This window comes from Pristiophorus japonicus, chromosome 16 (genome assembly GCF_044704955.1).
Source record: "Pristiophorus japonicus isolate sPriJap1 chromosome 16, sPriJap1.hap1, whole genome shotgun sequence".
Lineage (NCBI taxonomy): Eukaryota > Metazoa > Chordata > Chondrichthyes > Pristiophoridae > Pristiophorus > Pristiophorus japonicus.
Genome location: NC_091992.1, coordinates 73,616,784 through 73,638,707, shown reverse-complemented (window position 1 = coordinate 73,638,707; position 21,924 = coordinate 73,616,784). Strand labels below are relative to the sequence as shown.

The following is a 21,924-nucleotide window of genomic DNA, read 5'->3' as shown; positions in this document are numbered from 1 at the left end:
ACTACAAACTAAGAAATGTTCTAATTACTTACCGTAATACTCCTCATACAACTACAACATCAGAAGAGTAGTTTCTCAAACGACAGCCACAAACCAGGTTCTCGTTGTTAAAGCCAAACTTGGCACAGTCGGTAGAAGAGAAGCAATTAAGACAGAAAGAGAATCATGGTAGAGTAAGAGAGCGAACTCCCTCTGAACTTGCAGCACTCCACTCACTCAGATCCAACCCCAACCTTGTCATTAAACCTGCTGACAGGGGTGGTGCTGTTGTTGTTTGGCGAACTGACCTCTACCTTGCGGAGGCTGATTGCCAACTCTCTGACACCTCCTCCTACCTCCCCCTGGACCATGACCCCACGACTGAACATCAAGCCATCATTTCCCAGACCGTCACTGCCCTCATCTCCTCTGGAGATCTTCCCTCCACAGCCACCAACCTCATAGTTCTCCAACCCCCCCACAGTCCGCTTCTACCTCCTTCCCACGATCCACAAACAGGACTGCCCCGGTAGGCCCATTTCAGCCTGTTCTTGCCCCACAGAACTTATTTCCTCCTATCTCGACTCTATTTTTTCTCCCCTTGTCCACTCTTTTCCCACCTACATCCGCGACTCCTCCGACGCCCTCCGTCACTCTAACAGTTTCCAGTTTCCTGGCCCCACCGTCTCCCTTTCCCCATGGACGTCCAATCCCTCTACACTTCCATCCCCCCCCCCAAGGATGGCCTGAGGGCGCTCCGCTTCTTCCTCGAGCAGAGGCCCAACCAGTCCCCATCCATCACCCTCCTCCGCCCGGCTGAACTTGTTCTCACATTGAACAACTTCTCCTTTAACTCCACTCACTTCCTCCAAATTAAAGGTGTTGCTATGGGAACCCGCAAGGGTTCTAGCTATGCAAATCTTTTCGTGGGATATGTGGAACATTCTTTGTTCCAGTCCTACTCGGGTCCCCTCCCTCACCTCTTTTTCCGGTACATTGATGACCGTATCGGTGCCGTTTCCTGCTCTCGCCCTGAACTTGAAATTTTCATTCACTTTGCATCCAATTTCCACCCTTCCCTCACCTTCACACGGTCCATCTCTGACTCTTCCCTTCCCTTCCTCAACTTCTCCGTCTCCATCTCTGGGGATAGGCTTTCGACCAGTATCCACTATAAGCCCACTGACTCCCACACCTACCTGGACTACACTTCCTCCCAGCCCGCATCCTGTAAGGACTCCATTCCATTCTCCCAGTTTCTCCGTCTCCTTCTGCTCTGACGATGCCACCTTTCACATTAGTGCCTCCGACATGGCTTCCTTTTTCCTCAACCGAGGATTCCCCTCCGTGGTTAACATGTCCCTCGACCGTGTCCGTTCTATTTCCCGTACCTCTGCTCTCACCCCTTCCCCTCCCTCTCAGAACATCGACAGGGTTCCCCTTGTCCTCACCTTTCACCACACCAGCCTCCACGTTCAACGGATCATCCTCCGCCACCTTCAGCGTAATCCCACCACCAATCACATCTTCCCCTCCCCTCCCCTCCCCTCTCAGCGTTCCACAGTGACCGCTCCCTCCACGACACCCTGGTCCACTCCTCAATCACCCCCTCCCCTTCCCACGGCACCTTCCCGTGCAAGTGCAGGAGATGCAACACCTGCCCTTTTACCCCCTCCCTTCCCACTGTCCAGGGCCCCAAACACTCCTTCCAGGTGAAACAGCGATTTACTTGTACTTCTTTCAATTTAGTATTCGCTGCTCAAGGAGACCAAATGCAGATTGGGTGACCGCTTTGCTGAACACCTCTGTTCAGTCCGTAAGCGTGATTCCGAGCTTCCGGTCGCCTGTCACTTTAATTCTCCACTCTGACCTCGGCATCCTACACTGTTCCAATGAAGCTCAACGCAAGCTCGAGGAACAGCACCTCATCTCTTGTTTAGGCACTTTACAGCCTTCTGGACTCAACATCAAGCTCAACAATTTCAGAGCATAACCCCTGGCCATCTTTGGCTCCCACTGCCCCCCCACCCCCCGAGCTTATGTTTTTTCTCCTCGTCTCCGATGGCAGCTGGTCATTATCCCACCATTCACACCCTATCCAGACTTACCTTTTTCGAACTCCTGGCATTATCATTTTAGGACCTGCCCATCATCCCTTTTGTCTCTCTAATCTCTCCTGCCTTCCACCCTATCACAGACCTTCCCTTTGGTTCTTTCTTCCTCTCCCCCTTTCAGTGCTTCTTAAGGATCTGTTCATTTCGAACGCTCTCCAGTTCTGACGAAGGGTCATCGACCCGAAAGATTAACTCTGCTTCCTCTCCACAGATGCTGCCTGACCTGCTGAGATTTCCAGCATTTTTTGTTTTTATTCCAGATTCCAGCATCCGCAGTATTTTGCTTTTATATTAGTGTCCCCTCAGAATCTTATGTTTCAATGAGATGTCCCAAACACTTTACAGCTAATGGACTATAATGAAGTGTAGTCGCTGTTGTAATGTGGGAAACGCTGCAGCCAATTTGCACACAGCAAGCTCCCACAAACAGCAATGTGATAATAACCAGATCATCTGTTTTTGTTATGTTGATTGAGGGATAAATATTGGCCCCAGGACACCGGGGATAATTCCCCTGCTCCTCTTCAAAATAGTGCCATGGGATCTTTTACGTCCACCTGAGTGCACAGACGGGGCCTCGGTTTAACGTCTCATCCTAAGGACAGCACCTCCGAAAGTGCAGCGTTCCCTCAGCACTGCACTGGAGTGTCAGTCTGGACTGATGGTCTCAAGTTCCTGGAGTGGGACTTGAACCCACAACCTTCTGACTCAGAGGCAAGTGTGCTGCCCACTGAGCCATGGCTGACAATGAACCTAGTTAGATACAGCCTAAGCCACAGGCTGGCAGTAATTATCCGACTGCTTACCAGTGTCGATGAGGATCATGTGATGTAAGCAGTGAGAAAGATACAGTAAGACGGGTTTCTAATTGGCCTGTCGCCGCAGTACAAATGGCCGAGATATTGGACGGAGGAGGGTAATCAGGAATGGCAGACCAATTGAACAAGTACTTTGGTTCGGTATTCACTAAGGAGGACACAAACAACCTTCCGGATATAAAAGGGGTCAGAGGGTCTAGTAAGAAGGAGGAACTGAGGGAAATCCTTATTAGTCGGGAAATTGTGTTGGGGAAATTGATGGGATTAAAGGCCAATAAATCCCCAGGGCCTGATGGACCGCATCCCAGTGTACTTAAGGAGGTGGCCTTGGAAATAGCGAATGCATTGACAGTCATTTTCCAACATTCCATAGACTCTGGATCAGTTCCTATGGAGTGGAGGGTAGCCAATGTAACTCCACGTTTTAAAAAAGGAGGGAGAGAAAAAACAGGGAATTATAGACCGGTCAGCCTGACATCAGTAGTGGGTAAAATGATGGAATCAATTATTAAAGATGTCATTGCAGCGCATTTGGAAAGAGGTGACATGATAGGTCCAAGTCAGCATGGATTTGTGAAAGGGAAATCATGCTTGACAAATCTTCTGGAATTTTTTGAGGATGTTTCCAGTAGAGTGGACAAGGGAGAACCAGTTGATGTGGTATATTTAGACTTTCAGAAGGCTTTCGACAAGGTCCCACACAAGAGATTAATGTGCAAAGTTAAAGCACATGGGATTGGGGGTAGTGTGCTGACGTGGATTGAGAACTGGTTGTCAGACAGGAAGCAAAGAGTAGGAGTAAATGGGTACTTTTCAGAATGGCAGGCAGTGACTAGTGGGATACCGCAAGGTTCTGTGCTGGGGCCCCAGCTGTTTACATTGTACATTAATGATTTGGACGAGGGGATTAAATGTATTATCTCCAAATTTGCGGATGACACTAAGTTGGGTGGCAGTGTGAGCTGCGAGGAGGATGCTATGAGGCTGCAGAGTGACTTGGATAGGTTAGGTGAGTGGGCAAATGCATGGCAGATAAAGTATAATGTGGATAAATATGAGGTTATCCACTTTGGTGGTAAAAACAGAGAGAAATTATCTGAATGGTAACAGATTAGGAAAAGGGGAGGTGCAACCAGACCTGGGTGTCATGGTACATCAGTCATTGAAGGTTGGCATGCAGGTACAGCAGGCGGTTAAGAAAGCAAATGGCATGTTGGCCTTCATAGCGAGGGGATTTGAGTACAGGGGCAGGGAGGTGTTGCTACAGTTGTACAGGGCCTTGGTGAGGCCACACCTGGAGTATTGTGTACAGTTTTGGTCTCCTAACCTGAGGAAGGACATTCTTGCTATTGAGGGAGTGCAGCGAAGGTTCACCAGACTGATTCCCGGGATGGCGGGACTGACATATCAAGAAAGACTGGATCAACTGGGCTTGTATTCACTGGAGTTCAGAAGAATGAGAGGGGATCTCATAGAAACGTTTAAAATTCTGACGGGTTTAGACAGGTTAGATGCAGGAAGAATGTTCCCAATGTTGGGGAAGTCCAGAACCAGGGGTCACAGTCTAAGGATAAGGGGTAAGCCATTTAGGACCGAGATGAGGAGAAACTTCTTCACCCAGAGAGTGGTGAACCTGTGGAATTCTCTACCACAGAAAGTTGTTGAGGCCAATTCACTAAATATATTCAAAAAGGAGTTAGATATAGTCCTTACGACTAGGGGGATCAAGGGGTGTGGCGAGAAAGCAGGAATGGGGTACTGAGGTTGCATGTTCAGCCATGAACTCATTGAATGACGGTGCAGGCTCGAAGGGCCGAATGGCCTACTCCTGCACCTATTTTCTATGTTTCTATGGAATCCCCGCTGGGAGTGACTGAGGGAATGAACCCGAGAGAAAGAGCAACAGTAAAAAATTCAAACGCAAGACAAGGTTTCTATGGCACACGCAGGCGGTTTGTGTTGGCAGGATATTTGGCAGTGGAGTGCAGCATAGCCAAATTGAATCCGATCGTTGCCCAACAACAACAACTACTTGTATTTATATAGAGCCTTTAACATGGTGAAATGTCCCAAGGTGCTTCACAGGAGTGTTTTAAGACAAAATAATAAATTTGACACCGAGCCACACAAGGAGAAATTAGCACAGATAGCTTGGTCAAAAAGGTGGGTTTAAGGAGTGTCTTGAAGGAGGAAAGAGGTAAAAAGGCAGAGAGGTTTAGGGAGGGAGTTTCAGAGCTTGGGGCCCAGGCAGCTGAAGGCACGGCCACTGATGGTGGAGTGATTATAATCAGGGATGCTCAGGAGGGCAGAGTTTTAATGGAGCCATTTGACATATAAGTAGATTTAAGCCAGAGTGACTGTATAGCAATGAGAAGGAGGGGCCCCGAGAGGCTTTCTGCATCCAGTTATAACCCCAGCTGGGATCAATTCACAGGGGGTGAACCAGGGGGATTTTCTGATCTTTGTGACTTAGTTTTGCAACAAGCGTTGCCTACACCCATTCGACCATCGAGATATTGGAAATACTTTCATGGAGCCATTTTACAGTTGGAGGGACAGTTTTACAAACGTCCCATCCAATAATGGGGACCAGGTCTCGGGGAGCCTGCGATTTCCCAATGACGGAGGCTCGATCCGTGCAGGGACACATTTGTGAACCCTCCCCTCGCTGCCATACCGCTCCCAGTTACTTGCAAAGGCGATACCAAGAGGTGGCAGTGTGAATGTTCCGGTGACCTTACATACCTTGAACACATTGTCCTAGTGTCCTCGCTCGTTGCAAAATCTCCCAGTTTACAGGCACCTTGTTTGAGTCCTATTTCAATGAGCTGCTCTCTCTCTCTCTCTGAAAACCAGCAAATCTGCCCCTCCCACAGGCACTTACAGACTTGTGTCATCCAGTTTATCGGGCTGCTCCAGAGCCTGCTGCCTCCGCTGAATGCCCTCCATGATCTTCTTCCTGGGTCCCAATGGAATGTTTATGCTTTTCAGATCCTCGTCCGAGCAAAGCATCAGGGCTTCGAGGTCAATCTTCTCCTTCTTGAAGACGGACATGAACTCAGACATGCTCAGGGAGGCCAAGAATGTTTCCAGGGGGCTGGACTCGGGCTCGAGGTCATCGTCCAGGCCCAACTCCACCTCCTCCCACGGCAACTCCTCGACGTTCCTGTCCTGCAGGCTGCGGGCGCTGCCGATGCTGTCGTCCACGCTGGTGGAGCGCTGGAGCCGGCTCCGTAGCCTGACACCCGCGCTCCGCACCTCGCCGTCGCCCACCGCGCCCCCGCCCTCCTGCCCGATCCCGAACAGCCCCCCGCTCACGTAGTTCCTGCGGAAGACCATGGTGCCCAGGCCGGGCCGGTTGAAGAGCGACTCGTGGCCCGAGTCGGTGCTGACCTCAGAGTAGGCCGTGTCCAGATGCAGGCCGGGGTCACTGACGGCGTGAGACACTGCGTCGTCCTCGGGGGAGAACATGTCCCGGATGTTGCGCCTCATCCTGTCCTTGGGGCTGGCATACGTGCCCTGTTTGACAAACATCACGTCGTTGCTGAGCTGCAGGCCGGACAGCGAGCGCATACTCTTGCGCCCGTCCTCGTAGATCTTGAAGGTTCCCTCCACCTGCTTCTTCCGTTCCAGCTTCTTCTGGATCTTGGTCTTGCCCTTGGTGGTGGCGTTGAGCGTGGCCTGAGAGTAGGGCAGCGAGGTCACGATGGACATGTGCTGCACCTGGCGGCTCAGTGTGCTGCTGGAGTAGCTGGAGAAGCTCATGGTGTCCGAGGAGTCCATCATCTCCCTCTTGTACCTCTTCTCCATCCTCTCGTGGTGCCGCTTCTGCAGCTTGGCGCACTGCTTGATGCGCCTCTCCGCGTCTCTGAAGGCCCGCTGCTTCAGCTTGCTGACCAGCTTGGGATTCAACGTGGTCTGCTTGGCAGCAATGGAGTCCAGATAGCGGATGCACTCCATGTGACTCTTCATGGCCGCCATGTCCAGCGGGGTATGGTAATCATTGTCCAGGCACCAGATGTTGGCCCCGAACGACACCAGGAAGGAGAGGAGGTTGAGATGGCCGTTGGCAGCAGCCAGGTGGAGAGGCGCGTTTCCCCAAAGGTCGCATTTGTCGGGATCGCCACTGCAAAAATGGAAGAAAAAAAATCAGTAACTGGCATCGTATCTCTGGGAGCACACGGAACTGGGATTCATCCCTCCAACTGGGAGTCACAAGCTGTATAACGGGCAGGGTGCATGACAGGCAGTGTGTAACGGTCGGGGTGTATAAGGGGCATGTGTGTATAACGTTGGGTTTGTAACAGTGTATAAAGGGCGGACGTATAAGGGACAGCGTGTATAAGGAGCGGGTGCGGGGTATATATGTGGCGGGGTGTACAATGCGTGTGTGTATAACGGGCGTGTTTGTAACAGTGTATAAAAGGCAGACGTATAAGGGACAGCGTGTATAAGGAGCGGGTGCGGGGTATATATTTGGCGGGGTATATAATGGGCGTGTGTATAACAGGCGTGTTTGTAACAGTGTATAAGGAGTGGATGTATAAGGAGTGGTGTGTACAAGGCGGGGGGGGGCGTATAAGGGTTGGGGCGCACGAGGGGCGGGCGTATAACAGTGTGTAACGGGCGGAGTGTCAAACAGGCGGTGAGTACTATTATTGTCCCTTTTACCCCCACAGATTTGGTGCCTCCCGGTGTCTTGGGCCAATATTTATCCCTCATTTATCACTAAAGCAGATGTTTGTGGGAGCTTGCTGTGCGCAAGTTGGCTGCCGTGTATCCTACATTACATTAGTACATCCCTACATTACACTTCATTGACTGTAAAACATTTTGGGACATCCTACAGTTGTGAAAGGTGCTATATAAATGCAAGCTCAAATTCTGTGTTTCTTTATATTCTAATTTGTCTCATCTTTTCAGTTAACTCCTCTCAGTCTGGGTCTCAGTCTCAGTCCTACACCGTGGGCATCGGCTCTTTAATCTCTGAAGTGGCAAGCCCTCCCATATTCCTCAAGCACCTTGGCAACCTTTTGCAAATGAATAATTGGTTTAGTGCAGCAATTCTTCGTTTAACCATGAATTATTTAGCCTACACATTGGGAGGTCAATCAGTGGCAGAGAAAGCCCAGCCTCAGGTTGGTACAAAGCAGGGCAGTATCTGTCGGAGATTGGAGCCATTGTTGGGCACTCGGTAATGAGCGCTGACTCTGGATGTCCTTATCTCGTGTTTACCTCCAAGAACCAGAGCTCCGGGTTGTAATAATGCTCTTGTATCACCAAAGAACATGTATTGTAGGGAGTCAGGTAACAAGCTCATTGTAACTCAATGTTCTGCAGGATATTTGAGAAAAACTCTGCTGTATCTCTCAACGGTCTGGTAAATCCTGCTGGGGTTTGAAACACGGAGCTTTAAAATGATCCAAATTGCTCGGACAAAGGGCCTCCGGCACCACCGAGAGCAGGAAATGCCCGGGAGCTCGCCTCTTACCATTGGTCGAGGTGCCCATTATCAGTTGACCCAGTGACTGCCCGACGCAGGTATTACCCAAGGGAACGGCAGCAATGTAATGACCATCGCTTGAAATCTAATATGCGCGATGGGAATAGGGTTTCAAAGAGCCAGAGACTCTGCAAGGAATCCGATCCAACCCCGAGCTGCAAATGCAACTGAATCCATTCCCCGATCAGTATGACTCAGAGAGGCTGCAGACACAGGTTCCCCTCCCATCCAACCCTACAACTCTTCCGCAGGGTGAGCCAGGTGTCAATCCTCAGTCACCTCCTGGTGCTGACACGGTTGGCCACATGGCCTGCCTCTGTGCTGCGTTATTCTAAGATTCTAGCATCATATTAATGCCACAAATATATTGCCGCCCAAGTTGCCTTTGCAAGACTGTGGGGTGGAAATTCGTTCCCGCCCATTTTGAGGCAGTAACCCAGGCAGAGCGGTACTTTTAGCGTCTGGACAAGGTTTGCGCCTCCCGTCCAGAAACGTTTTGGAATCGGGCCAAGAGCTGACAGGGGCGTTAAATCAGCCCTTACACACCTGACCTGGGGGGGGGGGGGGCAGGAGGCGCTAACGAAAATGCCCGCGGTAAATTCTGGAATCCGTTGCGCATGCTCCGAAGTCCGATTTGAAATCCCGGGAAAAGCCGAGTCATAGCAATGCACCCATTAAAGTTTTCACAATCACTCGTTTCCAGCCTGTACTGTTACGTCTGTCTGCCACTGCAAACTGGGAGGCTCACACACCGTGCTGTGTGTAAACCTTGCACTGACTGTGGCCTCCCAGGGAAGCACTTCCTCATCCCTTTCAGTAGCCACCAGTTAACGACGGTGGAAGGCTGTACCAACTGTTTTTTCAGATGTGATTGGTGGTGGGTGCTAAACGAGGCGGCCGGACCGAATGTAGCGAGCGGGGCGCTAGCGCGATCGTTGCACCCGACTGACGTCAGGATTGGATGGATTGTCAGCAGCCGGGCGCTAGCGTTTCAGCCCTCAACTGAATATTCCGGCGGGGCACTAAAAGCTGCGTGCCCGGCCACTAAGTGATTATGCGGCTTTATCGCCCCCTTCTGGCCGCTAACTGAGGCGCTAGACAACGATCTCCGGTTTTGGTGTTTGGGTGACCAGTTGGAGTGCTGGTTGTTGGGATTGGGTGTTTGGGTGACCAGTTGGAGTGCTGGTTGTTGGGATTGGGTGTTTGGGTGACCAGTTGGAGTGCTGGTTGTTGGGATTGGGTCTTTGGGTGACCAGTTGGAGTGCTGATTGTTGGGATTGGGTGTTTGGGTGACCAGTTGGAGTGCCGGTTGTTGGGATTGGGTCTTTGGGTGACCAGTTGGAGTGCCGGTTGTTGGGATTGGGTCTTTGGGTGACCAGTTGGAGTGCCGGTTGTTGGGATTGGGTCTTTGGGTGACCAGTTGGATTGCCGGTTGTTGGGATTGGGTCTTTGGGTGACCAGTTGGAGTGCTGGTTGTTGGGATTGGGTGTTTGGGTGACCAGTTGGAGTGCTGATTGTTGGGATTGGGTCTTTGGGTGACCAGTTGGAGTGCTGGTTGTTGGGATTGGGTCTTTGGGTGACCAGTTGGAGTGCCGGTTGTTGGGATTGGATGAAGGCTCTTTGACATTGCATCAGTCAGTGGTGCCTGGTTCCCCAGATGTGGGTGTCGTGAGTCACCTGCTAACCAAATGTGGAAGTGTCCAGTACAGCAAAGACCGGGGGGGCCAGAAGACAATTGGACATGGGGCTTCGCTGGAGCCAGTAAGGGGAGGCTCAGCTTGTGAAGGGCCGTGTGAGGCCAACACTTGGGGAAACGGGCCGCACTGGCCTGGGGTTCAGTGTATCAGCATGCTAAGGGGACCAAACATTTAACAAGACACAAGTGTCGGCTCACAGCACGCCACCCTGGCGCCGAGCAGGCATTGTGGATTTCAATGGAAATGGAAATTGGACAGTTTCTATCAAGGTGCATTTATATAGCACCTTTCACCACCTCGGGACGTCCCAAATGCTTTACAGCCAAATAGTGAAGTGTAGTCACTGTTGTAATGTAGGCTGATTCACAACGGCCATTTTGAGCCTCGGCTGCAAGTTGGAAATCCCACGCCGACGGTCTGCGTGTTGCTGGGGAGAGAGCGTGTGCTGGCCGTGCTAGGGATACAGGGCTGATTAGTGGAGGTGTGAGGGTAGGTTCACTCCCACACGGTGGAGAAACCCCTCACACCTACCTAGTGTGGCCCAAGGCAGGTATTGGGTGCAACAAATTGGGCATCTAACCCGTGACTGACAGGCGATGCCACAGTGCCAGCTTCCCATTCCCTTACGCTCATTAACCTCACCACAGCCTGAACCAGCATTACTCCGTTACATTATAGTAATATTAAAACTTGCATTTATATAGCATCTTTCACAATTCAGGATGTCCCAAAGCGCTTTATAGCCAATTAAGTGCTTTTTGAAGTATTCACTTGAAAGAGCAGATGGGGCCTCAGTTTAATATTTTATCTGAAAGCGTCACCTCTGACAGTGCAGAACTCCCTCAGCACTGCTCAGTGTCAGCCTGGATTTTGTGCTCAAGTCTCTGGTTTGGGATTTGAACCCCTCTCCAACATCTCCCACCTCCCCAACATCTCCCAACTCTGTACCCCAGTGAGAGTCAGTGCGTGTGGAACTGTACCCCAGTGAGAGTCAGTGTGTGTGGAACTGTACCCCAGTGAGAGTCAGTGTGTGTGGAACTGTACCCCAGTGAGAGTCAGTGTGTGTGGAACTGTACCCCAGTGAGAGTCAGTGTCTGTGGAACCTGTACCCCAGCGAGAGTCAGTGTGTATAGAACTGTACCCCAGTGAAGTCAGTGTGTATGGAACTGTATCCAAGTGAGAGTCAGTGTGTGTGGGACTGTACCCCAGTGAGAGTCAGTGTCTGTGGATCCTGTACCCCAGCGAGAGTCAGTGTGTATAGAACTGTACCCCAGTGAGAGTCAGTGTGTATGGAACTGTACCCCAGTGAGAGTCAGTGTCTGTGGAACCTGTACCCCAGCGAGAGTCAGTGTGTATAGAACTGTACCCCAGTGAGAGTCAGTGTGTATGGAACTGTACCCCAGTGAGAGTCAGTGTGTGTGGAACTGTACCCCAGTGAGAGTCAGTGTCTGTGGAACCTGTACCCCAGCGAGAGTCAGTGTGTATAGAACTGTACCCCAGTGAGAGTCAGTGTGTATGGAACTGTATCCAAGTGAGAGTCAGTGTGTGTGGGACTGTACCCCAGTGAGAGTCAGTGTGTGTGGGACTGTACTCCAGTGAGAGTCAGTGTGTGTGGAACTGTGCCCCAGTGAGAGTCAGGGTGGGAGGGAATGTTTATCAAATAATGTCACATTTGCTGTACAAGTGCTGCGCGTTGAGTGTCAGATGTGAAGGTTTAAGCTGGAACTCTGTCACCAACAAATCTCAGGCAGTTAACTTCTGTAGCCCGTGTTGAGACTCTATAAAGATGTCAGTGCTATGTTTGCAGGAGGCTGCTAATTATGTTTGGTGAGTAAGTTTATGGCGTGTGTGACCTTCGAATCTATCTCTACCCGGGAGCTCGCCTGTGTCTCGTGGGATATATCCTGGCATCTGGGCGATAATAAACAGGGAGCAATTCGATATCTGACGTTAATGTGTCCCCAAAGGACATGCGTGTTGAGTAATGGCTCTGACCAGCACACACACAGCAGCAAAATGTTCTCACTGACTCAGAACTGAGTCTCCTTCTTCAAGTAAAATCGATTTTGTGGCAAATCAGTTTCTTTCTGTCATTTATTAACCTGGGGACTCTGGGGAACAGATCGATTCATTGAACAATTGGCATCCCCTGAGCAAAGGGTGGAGGGGATCACTGGGCAGGTGAGACTCACATCGGCCCAATATCCCTCTCTCCATTCCACCCAAGACAAGGCCAGTACCCTGGGAATAACGACAAGAATGGATTCCGTCGCCGAAACACGACCCCTGGGCCCACGAACAAACCGCCTCGAACCGATACAACGGTCCATCCCACTTACTGTCCTGGAGTGAGCGAGTACCCTGAAGGTGAGGTGGTTATCATAAGAAATAGGAGCAGGAGTCGGCCATTCGGCCCCTCGAGCCTACTCCGTCATTCAATAAGATCGTGGCTGATCTGATCCTGGCCCTGACTCCACGTCCCCGCCGCGCTCCCCATAACCCTTGACTCTCTAATCGCTCAAAAATCTGTCTATCTCCACCTTAAATACATTCAATGACCCAGCCTCCACTGCTCTCTGGGGTAGAGAATTCCAAAGATTCACGACCCTCTGAGAGAAGAAATTCCTGTTCTCTGCCTCTCTGCACATGCTCGGTGCTGCCCATCCACATTCTGGGACCGTGGCAACCTCTCGCCCATTCCCCACTCCCTTCGCCCCATGATGAGCGGCTGATCCTTCAGCCATCTCGGCCCCAAGCTCTGGAATTCCCTTCCCAAGGACGCAAGAAAGACTTGCATTTATATAGTGCCTTTCACAACTTCAGGAAGTCCCAAAACACTTTACAGCCAATGAAATCACAGTTGCAATGTAAGAAACACGGCAGCCAATTTTCGCACAGCAAGCTCCCACAAACAGCAATGTGATAATTACCGGATAATCTGTTTTAGTGACGTTGGTTGAGGGATAAATATTGGCCAGGACAAGCTAGCAATGATTTGAATATTGGCCTAGAGGGAGTGGTGTCGAGTATTGTGAAACGGGCAGGATGGGCCTGATCATCCAGGGGTCTCGCTCCACCAGCAGGAGTGCAATGGAGAAGGACCCCCACAGAAAGGCATGTAGATCCCAGCTCTGAACTGTGGGGACAGGGTGGAGCGGGCCTAGCCAGGGGGGAATGGCCCATAGCCTGATGCTTCCCACGAGGCTGAACCAAGCTGCAAGTGTGTTCGACTTCAAAGGAAGCCCATTCCATCCCAGTCAAAAGACTTTCACCATCCTTGGATCGAGAGGTCTGGGACTTTTAAGGTCCTTATTTAAGGAGGGATATACTTGTATTGGAGGCTGTTCAGAGAATGTTCCCAGGGCTGATTCCTGAGATGAAGGGGTTAACTTATGAGGAAAGGTTGAGCAGGTTGGGCCTATACTCATTGGAGTTTAGAAGAATGAGAGGTGAACTTATTGAAACGTGTAAGATTCTGAGGCGGCTCGACAGGGTAGATGCAGAGAGGATGTTTCCCCTCGTGGGGGAATCTAGGGGGCATAGTCTCAGAATAAGAGTCGCCCATTTAAAACGGAGATGAGGAGGAATTTCTTCTCTCAGAGGGTTGTGAATCTTTGGAATTCTCTGCCCCAGAGAGCTGTGGAGGCTGGGTCATTGAATATATTTAAGGCGGAGATAGACAGATTTTTGAACTATAAGGGAATCAAGGGTTATGGGGAGCGGGCAGGGAAGTGGAGTTGAGGCCAAGGTCAGATCAGCCATGATCTTATTGAATGGCGAAGCAGGCTCGAGGGGTCAAATGGCCTACTCCTGTTCCTATTTCTTATGTTCTTTGAAAAAGCCCCCAATAGTACCCAGGGCAGAACTTAGCTGGTGGGGGTTCCTTTCAAACATTACTGGGGAGATAGTGGCCAGTGTATCCCAGGAATACCCCAGACATGGCTTGATGGAGAGGCAGCAGGGGGAGGGATCATCCTCGGCCGAGGCAGGTGAAGGGTCAATTAGCAATGGGGGAATGTGTGGTGGGGGGGACCCAGTGTGGGGGCGAGGGGAGGGGTCGAGTGTGGGGGCGGGGGGGGGCGTGGCCCAGTGTGGAGGCAGGGCCCAGTGTGGGTATGTTTGGGGGGGGAGGGGTGGAGGGGTCGAGTGTGGGGCGGGGCCCAGTGTGGGGGCGGGGGGGGGCGTGGCCCAGTGTGGGGGGGGGTGCAGGGATGACGGGCCCCAGTGTGAGGGCAGGGGGGGCCCAGTGTGGGAGCGTGGCCCAGTGTGTGGGGACAGGGCCCAGTGCGGGAGTGTGGGGGCGGGGCCCAGTGTGTGGGGGCAGGGCCCATTGCGGAAGTGTGGGGGCGGGGTGCAGGGAGGACGGGCCCCAGTGTGAGGGCAGGGGGTGCCCAGTGTGGGAGCGTGGCCCAGTGTGTGGGGACAGGGCCCAGTGCGGGAATGTGGGGGCGGGGCCCAGTGTGGGGGCAGGGGGGCGGGGCCCAGTGTGGGGATGTTGGGGGGGGGGGGGACAGTTAGAGCGGGGCAGGTGACCGGTGACTGAGCTTTGCACAAATCGGAGTCTGTGGAGGATGGGAGTGTTGGAATGACCAAGTGGAGAGATGACGGACACATGGATAAGGGTTTCATCGATGGAGAGGCTGAGAGAGGGGCGGAGGCGGGTAGTTTGATGCGGGGGGTGGGGGTTAATATGTGGCTCTGCTCTGGGATGAACAGGAGGCCGAGGTGTCACACAGTCTGGTTCAGCCCGAGAGGGTGGCTGGGGAAAGGGACGGAATCAGCGGGAATGGAGCTGGAAACACGGACCTTGGCCTCATTGGGGATTGACTGTAAATACACAGGAGTTGGCACGTCCAATCCCTACAATACCAAAGGGGAATAAAGCGCTCCCTTTCACTTGACCTTTCCACACCCGGCCTGCAAAGCCAGCAATGAGTCGGGCAGCGATGGCGGGAGTGAAGGGCAAACAGGACTTAGTGCGGGACCTGCCTTTGCCCGTCCAAATGTATATATGTAGCGATTCCGGAACAGTTCTCAAGGGGTTAATCATCCAGTGATGATATAATACAGTTTCTGTACAGGTTTGAACTCCCGAAGTGCGCCTGATGAGTAATGAGGGGGGTTTAATTAGCGGGGCCCTGTCACAGGAGCAGGGCGACCGATTGGTGACAGCAGCTGTGTGTTTGCTCCTGCCCGCTCAGGTGTGGGATAGTTATCACCGGCTGAGCAAGCAGGGTGGTGTCCATTCACAGGCACGAGAAAGCACTCGGCCTCAATAGCCAAAGACATTTCAGGCTGCTCTGCAATTGCCAACCGGGCCAGGGGGAAGTTTACAAAAGAAAAGACTTGCATTTATATAGCACCTTTCACGACCACCGGACGTCCCAAAGCACTTTACAGCCAATGAAGCACTTTGTGAAGCGTAGTCACTGTTGCAATGTGGGAAACGCCGCATGCAATTTGCGCACAGCAAGCTCCCACAAACAGTAATGTGATAATGACCGGATAATCTGTTTGTTTAGTGATGTTGAAGGGGGCATTTCTGTACTGTTACTCGAGATTCATTGGGTTCCTGGTCGGTTCCTGACCTGTTCTTCCCTAAATTTCTCCGCCTCTCTCTCCTCCTTTAAGGTGCTCCTTAAAACCTACCTCTTTGACCAAACTTTTAATCACCTGTCCTAATATCTCCTTATTACAGCTCTGCGTCAAATGTTTTGTCGCCTAATACTCCTGTGAAGTTCCTTGGGCCGTTTTACTACGTTAAAGGCACTATATAATGCAAGTTGTTGTTGTGTTACGGAGGTTCTGCACTAATGAACTTGCCCCGACAATTCAGGCAGGGCCATGAGTGGACAGCACTGTCGAGTCCTGGCTGAAAGATGAATGGCCTCTCTCCCCGACACAACTGCAATCCTCCAGCCATCCCAACACTGCCAGGCCCTGCACCAGTGATCGGAAACTCTCACCTCAGCATTGCTGACCCAAGGACCAAACTCCACAGCTATTCCCAGACACTAGGACACCCCGCCCCCTCACTGCTCGAGACCCTCCTCAGTGGTCCAAGACCCTCAGACATCCCTCACCAATGTTCCCAGATCTTAGGCCTTGCCCCAATATTTAAGGGAAATCCCTCTTCAGTGTTCCCGGGAACCTTCAAGCCGCAGGGAGTGTGAGAGTGTGTGCCGGCCCATTCCAAGTGAGGGAATTCGCACCCAGTGTACTGACCTCACACACTGACCTCTCACCCCCAGTAATAACCCCACACTGACCTCTCACCCCAGTAATAACCTCACACTGACCTCTCACCCCCAGCAATAACCCCATACACTGACCTCTCATCCCCAGTAATAACCTCACACTGACCTCTCACCCCAGTAATAACCTCACACTGACCTCTCAACGCCAGTAATAACCTCACACTGACCTCTCACCCCAGTAATAACCTCACACTGACCTCTCACCCCCAGCAATAACCCCACACACTGACCTCTCACTCCAGTAATAACCTCACACTGACCTCTCACCCCAGTAATAACCTCACACACTGACCTCTCACCCCCAGTAATAACCACACAGACTGCTCACCCCCAGTAATGACCTCACACTGACCTCTCACCCCCAGTAATAACCTCACACACTGACCTCTCATCCCCAGTAATGACCACACACACTGACCTCTCACCCCAATCATGACCTCACACATTGACCTCTCACCCTAGTAATGACCTCACACACTGACCTCTCACCCCAGTAATGACCTCACACACTGACCTCTCACCTGCAGTAATAGACAGCAGGTTGAAAATCTATCCCATTATTGCTATTCTACACTGTATCCATAAAACAAGAACTGTAAGCTTTATGCGTTAGGCCTGGCTCAGTGGGTAGTTCTCTCACCTCGTCATTTAGTCAGAAGGTTCTGGGTTCAAGTCCCACTCCAGAGGTTTGAGCACAAAAATCTAGGCTGACACTGTGGTGCAGTGCTGAGGGAGCGCTGCACTGTCGGGAGGTGCCGTCTTTCGGGTGAGAAGTTAAACTGAGATCCCATATGCCCTTTCAGGTGGACGTAAAAGATCCCAGGCCACTATTTCGAAGAAGAGCAGTGGAGTTCATCCCGGTGTCCTGGCCAATATTTATCCCTCAATCAACATCAGTAAGCCAGCTGACTCGGGATCATTGATCTGACTACTGTTTGTGGGATCTTCTCCTCGCCCAGTCGCCACTCCCTGACATGATCTCAGTACCCCGAGCGACGTCACATTGGGCTCCCTTCCAGCACCCCTTGGCCCAATGGACAATCCGACCTGGTTTGATCGGGCCCTAGCTCAGCCAGCACTCTATTCTCGCCTCCGAATCACAAGGGGTAGGTTTGAGCTGATACTCCAGGACAGTACTGAGGGAGCGCCGCACTGTCGGAGGGGCAGTACCGAGGGAGTGCCGCACTGTCGGAGGGGCAGTACCGAGGGAGCGCCGCACTGTCGGAGGGGCACTACTGAGGGAGCGCCGCACTGTCGGAGGGGCAGTACTGAGGGAGCGCCGCACTGTCGGAGGGGCAGTACTGAGGGAGCGCCGCAGTGTCGGAGGAGCAGTACTGAGGGAGCGCCTCACTGTCGGAGTTGTCGTCTTTTGCATGAGACATGAAATCAGGTAGATGTATTGGCACTATTTCAAAGAAGAAGAGGGAAGGTATTCCCGGTATCCTGGCCAATATTTAGCCCTCAACCAGCATCACAAAAAAAACGATTATTCGGTCATTATCACATTGCTGTTTGTGCGCAAATTGGCTGCCGTGTTTCCTACCTTACAACATTGACGACACCCGAAAATTACTTCATTGGCTGTAAAGTGCTTAGGGGCACTATAAATGCAAGGTCTTTATTTCTTTCTCCCGGGCTCTGTGACCCGCCAGATCGCCTCGTGAGGCAGATCCCCCCCGTGACACCCGTCAGATCTCGCACCTCCAGTGTCCATAGTCAGATCTCCGCGCACCCCTCCATCCCCTCCCTCTGTGAGATCTCCCCCATGCCCTGTCAGATCTCTCCCACAGGTTGTAGTTATAGAGAAGCAGCGTTTATATTCTGGAATATGGTGAAAGCTTTCTCAAGGTGGACTGTGTTGTAAGAGAGGGAGTGTGAAGCAGAACAAGAAGAGATAATGGAGAGAGACAGAGGATAGAGAAAGAAAGACAGAAAGAAAGAGGGAAAGTGATGACAGAGAAAGAGAGAGACCAAGAAGACAGAGAGAGAGAGTGAAGCAGAGAGGGTCAGAGGGCGATAGAAAGACATAGAAAGAATACTGAGTGGAACGTGAAAGAAGCAGGTTTTGAGGGGAGGAGATATAATGTATATATTAATGGTCTTAAATTTCCATATATGGAGTTTCACTTTGTGCCGAGGGTCTCACTTTATTATTATGGGGCTCTCACGTTTTATGTGTGGGGCTCTCATTCACACAGATCATGTGCAGTTGTACTGGCTGTGACGTATATAGAAACATAGAAAATAGGTGCAGGAGTAGGCTATTCGGCCCTTCGAGCCTGCACCGCCATTCAATAAGATCATGGCTGATCATTCCCTCAGTACCCTTTTCCTGCTTTCTCTCCATACCCCTTGATCCCTTTAGCCGTAAAGGCCATATCTAACTCCCTCTTGAATATATCCAATGAACTGGCATCAACAACTCTCTGCGGCAGCGAATTCCATAGGTTAACAACTCTCTGAGTGAGAAATTCTCCTCATCTCAGTCCTAAATGGCCTACCCCTTATCCTAAGACCATGTCCCCTTGTTCTGGACTTCCCCAACATCAGGAACATTCTTCCCACATCTAACCTGTCCAGTCCCATCAGAACCTTATACGTTTCTATGAGATCCCCTCTCATCCTTCTAAACTCTAGTGAATAAAGGCCCAGTTGAACCAGTCTCTCCTCATATGTCAGTCCAGCCATCCCTGGAATCAGTCTGGTGAACCTTCGCTGCACTCCCTCAATAGCAAGAACGTCCTTCCTCAGATTAAGAGACCAAAACTGAACACAATATTCCAGGTGAGGCCTCACTAAGGCCCTGTACAACTGTAGTAAGACCTCCCTGCTCCTATACTCAAATATCCTAGCTATGAAGGCCAACATACCATTTGCCTTCTTCACCGCCTGCTGTACCTGCATGCCCACTTTCAGTGACTGATGAACCATGACACCCAGGTCTCGTTGCACCACCCCTTTTCCTAATCTGTCACCATCCAGATAATATTCTGCCTTCGTGTTTTTGCCCCCAAAATGGATAACCTCACATTTATCCACATTATACTGCATCTGCCATGCATTTGCCCACTCGCCTAACCTGTCCAAGTCACCCTGCAGCCTCTTAACATCCTCCTCACAGCTCACAACGCCACCCAGTTTAGTGTCATCCGCAAACTTGGAGATATTACACTCAATTCCTTCATCTAAATCGTTAATGTATATTGTAAAGAGCTGGAGTCCTAGCACTGAGCCCTGCGGCACTCCACTAGTCACTGCCTGCCATTCTGAAAAGGTCCCGTTTATCCTGACTCTCTGCTTCCTGTCTGCCAACCAATTCTCTACCCACGTCAGTAAATTACCCCCAATACCATGCGCTTTGATTTTGCACACCAATCTCTTGTGTGGGACCTTGTCAAAAGCCTTTTGAAAGTCCAAATACACCACATCCACTGGTTCTCCCTTGTCCACTCTACTAGTTACATCCTCAAAAAATTCCAGAAGATTTGTCAAGCATGATTTCCCTTTCATAAATCCTTGCTGACTTGGTCCGATCCTGTCACTGCTTTCCAAATGCGCTGCTATTTCATCCTTAATGATTGATTCCAACATTTTCCCCACTACTGATGTCAGGCTAACCGGTCTATAATTATCCGTTTTCTCTCTCCCTCCTTTTTTTTAAAAAAGTGGTGTTACATTAGCTATCCTCCTGTCCACAGGTACTGATCCAGAGTCGATAGATTGTTGGAAAATGATAACCAATGCATCCACTATTTCTAGGGCCACTTCCTTAAGTACTCTGGGATGCAGACTATCAGGCCCCGGGGATTTATCAGCCTTCAATCCCATCAATTTCCCTAACACAATAGTACATTCGGAAGGTTATTTGTGACTTCTTTCGTAAAGACAGAACCAAAGTATTTGTTCAATTGGTCGGCCATTTCTTTATTCCCCATGATAAATTCACCTGAATCCGACTGCAAGGGACCCACGTTTGTCTTCACTAATCTTTTTCTCTTCAAGAAAGACTGAATCAACTGGGCTTGTATTCACTGGAGTTCAGAAGAATGAGAGGGGATCTCATAGAAACGTTTAAAATTCTGATGGGTTTAGACAGGTTAGATGCAGGAAGAATGTTCCCAATGTTGGGGAAGTCCAGAACCAGGGGTCACAGTCTAAGGATAAGGGGTAAGCCATTTAGGACCGAGATGAGGAGAAACTTCTTCACCCAAAGAGTGGTGAACCTGTGGAATTCTCTACCACTGAAAGTTGTTGAGGCCAATTCACTAAATATATTCAAAAAGGAGTTAGATATAGTCCTTACTACTCGGGAGATCAAGGGGTATGGTGAGAAAGCAGGAATGGGGTACTGAAGTTGCATGTTCAGCCATGAACTCATTGAATGGCGGTGCAGGCTCGAAGGGCCGAATGGCCTACTCCTGCATCTATTTTCTATGTTTCACATATTTATAGAAGGTTTTGCAGTCAGTTTTTATGTTCCCTGCAAGCTTCCTCTCGTACTCTATCTTCCCCCTCTTAATTAAACCCTTAGTGCTCCTCTGTTGAATTCCAAATTTTTCCCAGTCCTCAGGTTTGTTGCTTTTTCTAGCCAATTTATATGCCTCTTCCTTGGTTTAAACACTATCCATAATTTCCCTTGTTAGCCATGGTTGAGCCACCTTCCCCATTTTATTTTTACTCCAGACAGGGATGTACAATGTATATCTGGCCTCCTGGATCCAAAAGATTTGACATTCCACCCTCGAGAAACTCATCTCAATGTAATGCTTTCCTCTCAATCCCAATGTAGGTGAAGCAGAACTCTCAGCCTCACCAGGTACCCTGGCTCCCTCTCCACCTCACTGACAGGTTACAAGGTAACACCTGCTGTCTGATAGCCGAGATTCTTCTTTCATTGTTGGTCCCCAGCAGCTCCCCACCCCCCCCCCCCCCACAAACTCTCTCTCCTCCTCCCCACCCCCCTCTTCCTTCTTTCGGATGAGACAATAAACCGAGGCCCCGTCTTCCCTCTCAGCTAGACGTAAAAAATCCCATGCCACTATATGCAGGGGAGTTCTCCCTGGTGTCCTGGCCAGCATCAATAAAACAGATTATCTCCTCATTATCACACTGCTGTTTGTGGGAGCTTCCTGTGCACAAATTGGCTGCCGCGTTTCCCACATTACAAAAGTGACATCAATTCAAAAGTACTTCATTGACTGCAAGGTACTTTGGGATGTCCTGAGGTTGTGAAAGGCGCTATAGAAATGCAAGTCTTTCCTTTTGTCTCTGTCCAAATCACACATCATCCTGACTTGGAAATATATCAGCTGTTCTTTCATCGTCACTGGGTCAAAATCCTGGAACTCCCTACCTAACAGCACTGTGGGAGTACCTTCACCACACGGACTGCAACAGTTCAAGAAGGCGGCTCACCACCACCTTCTCGAGGGGCAATTAGGGATGGGCAATAAATGCCGGCCTTGCCAGAGACGCCCACATCCCAGGAATTAATAAAAAATAACATACTAAACGTCCCAGGATGCTTCGCAAGAGCAATTATTAAACAAAATTTGA

At 50.6% G+C, this 21,924-nt stretch overlaps 1 protein-coding gene across 1 annotated transcript in view; it reads right to left on the bottom strand.

The window, feature by feature from the left end:
• Positions 1–21,924, bottom strand: part of ush1ga (Usher syndrome 1Ga (autosomal recessive)) — a 50,692-nt gene that overhangs the window by 14,177 nt on the left and 14,591 nt on the right. Inside the window, exon 2 of the mRNA XM_070857426.1 lies at positions 5,657–7,037. Coding sequence (XP_070713527.1) covers positions 5,792–7,037 — 1,246 coding nt within the window. The 3' untranslated portion in view covers positions 5,657–5,791. The remainder of the gene's footprint in view (positions 1–5,656; positions 7,038–21,924) is intronic.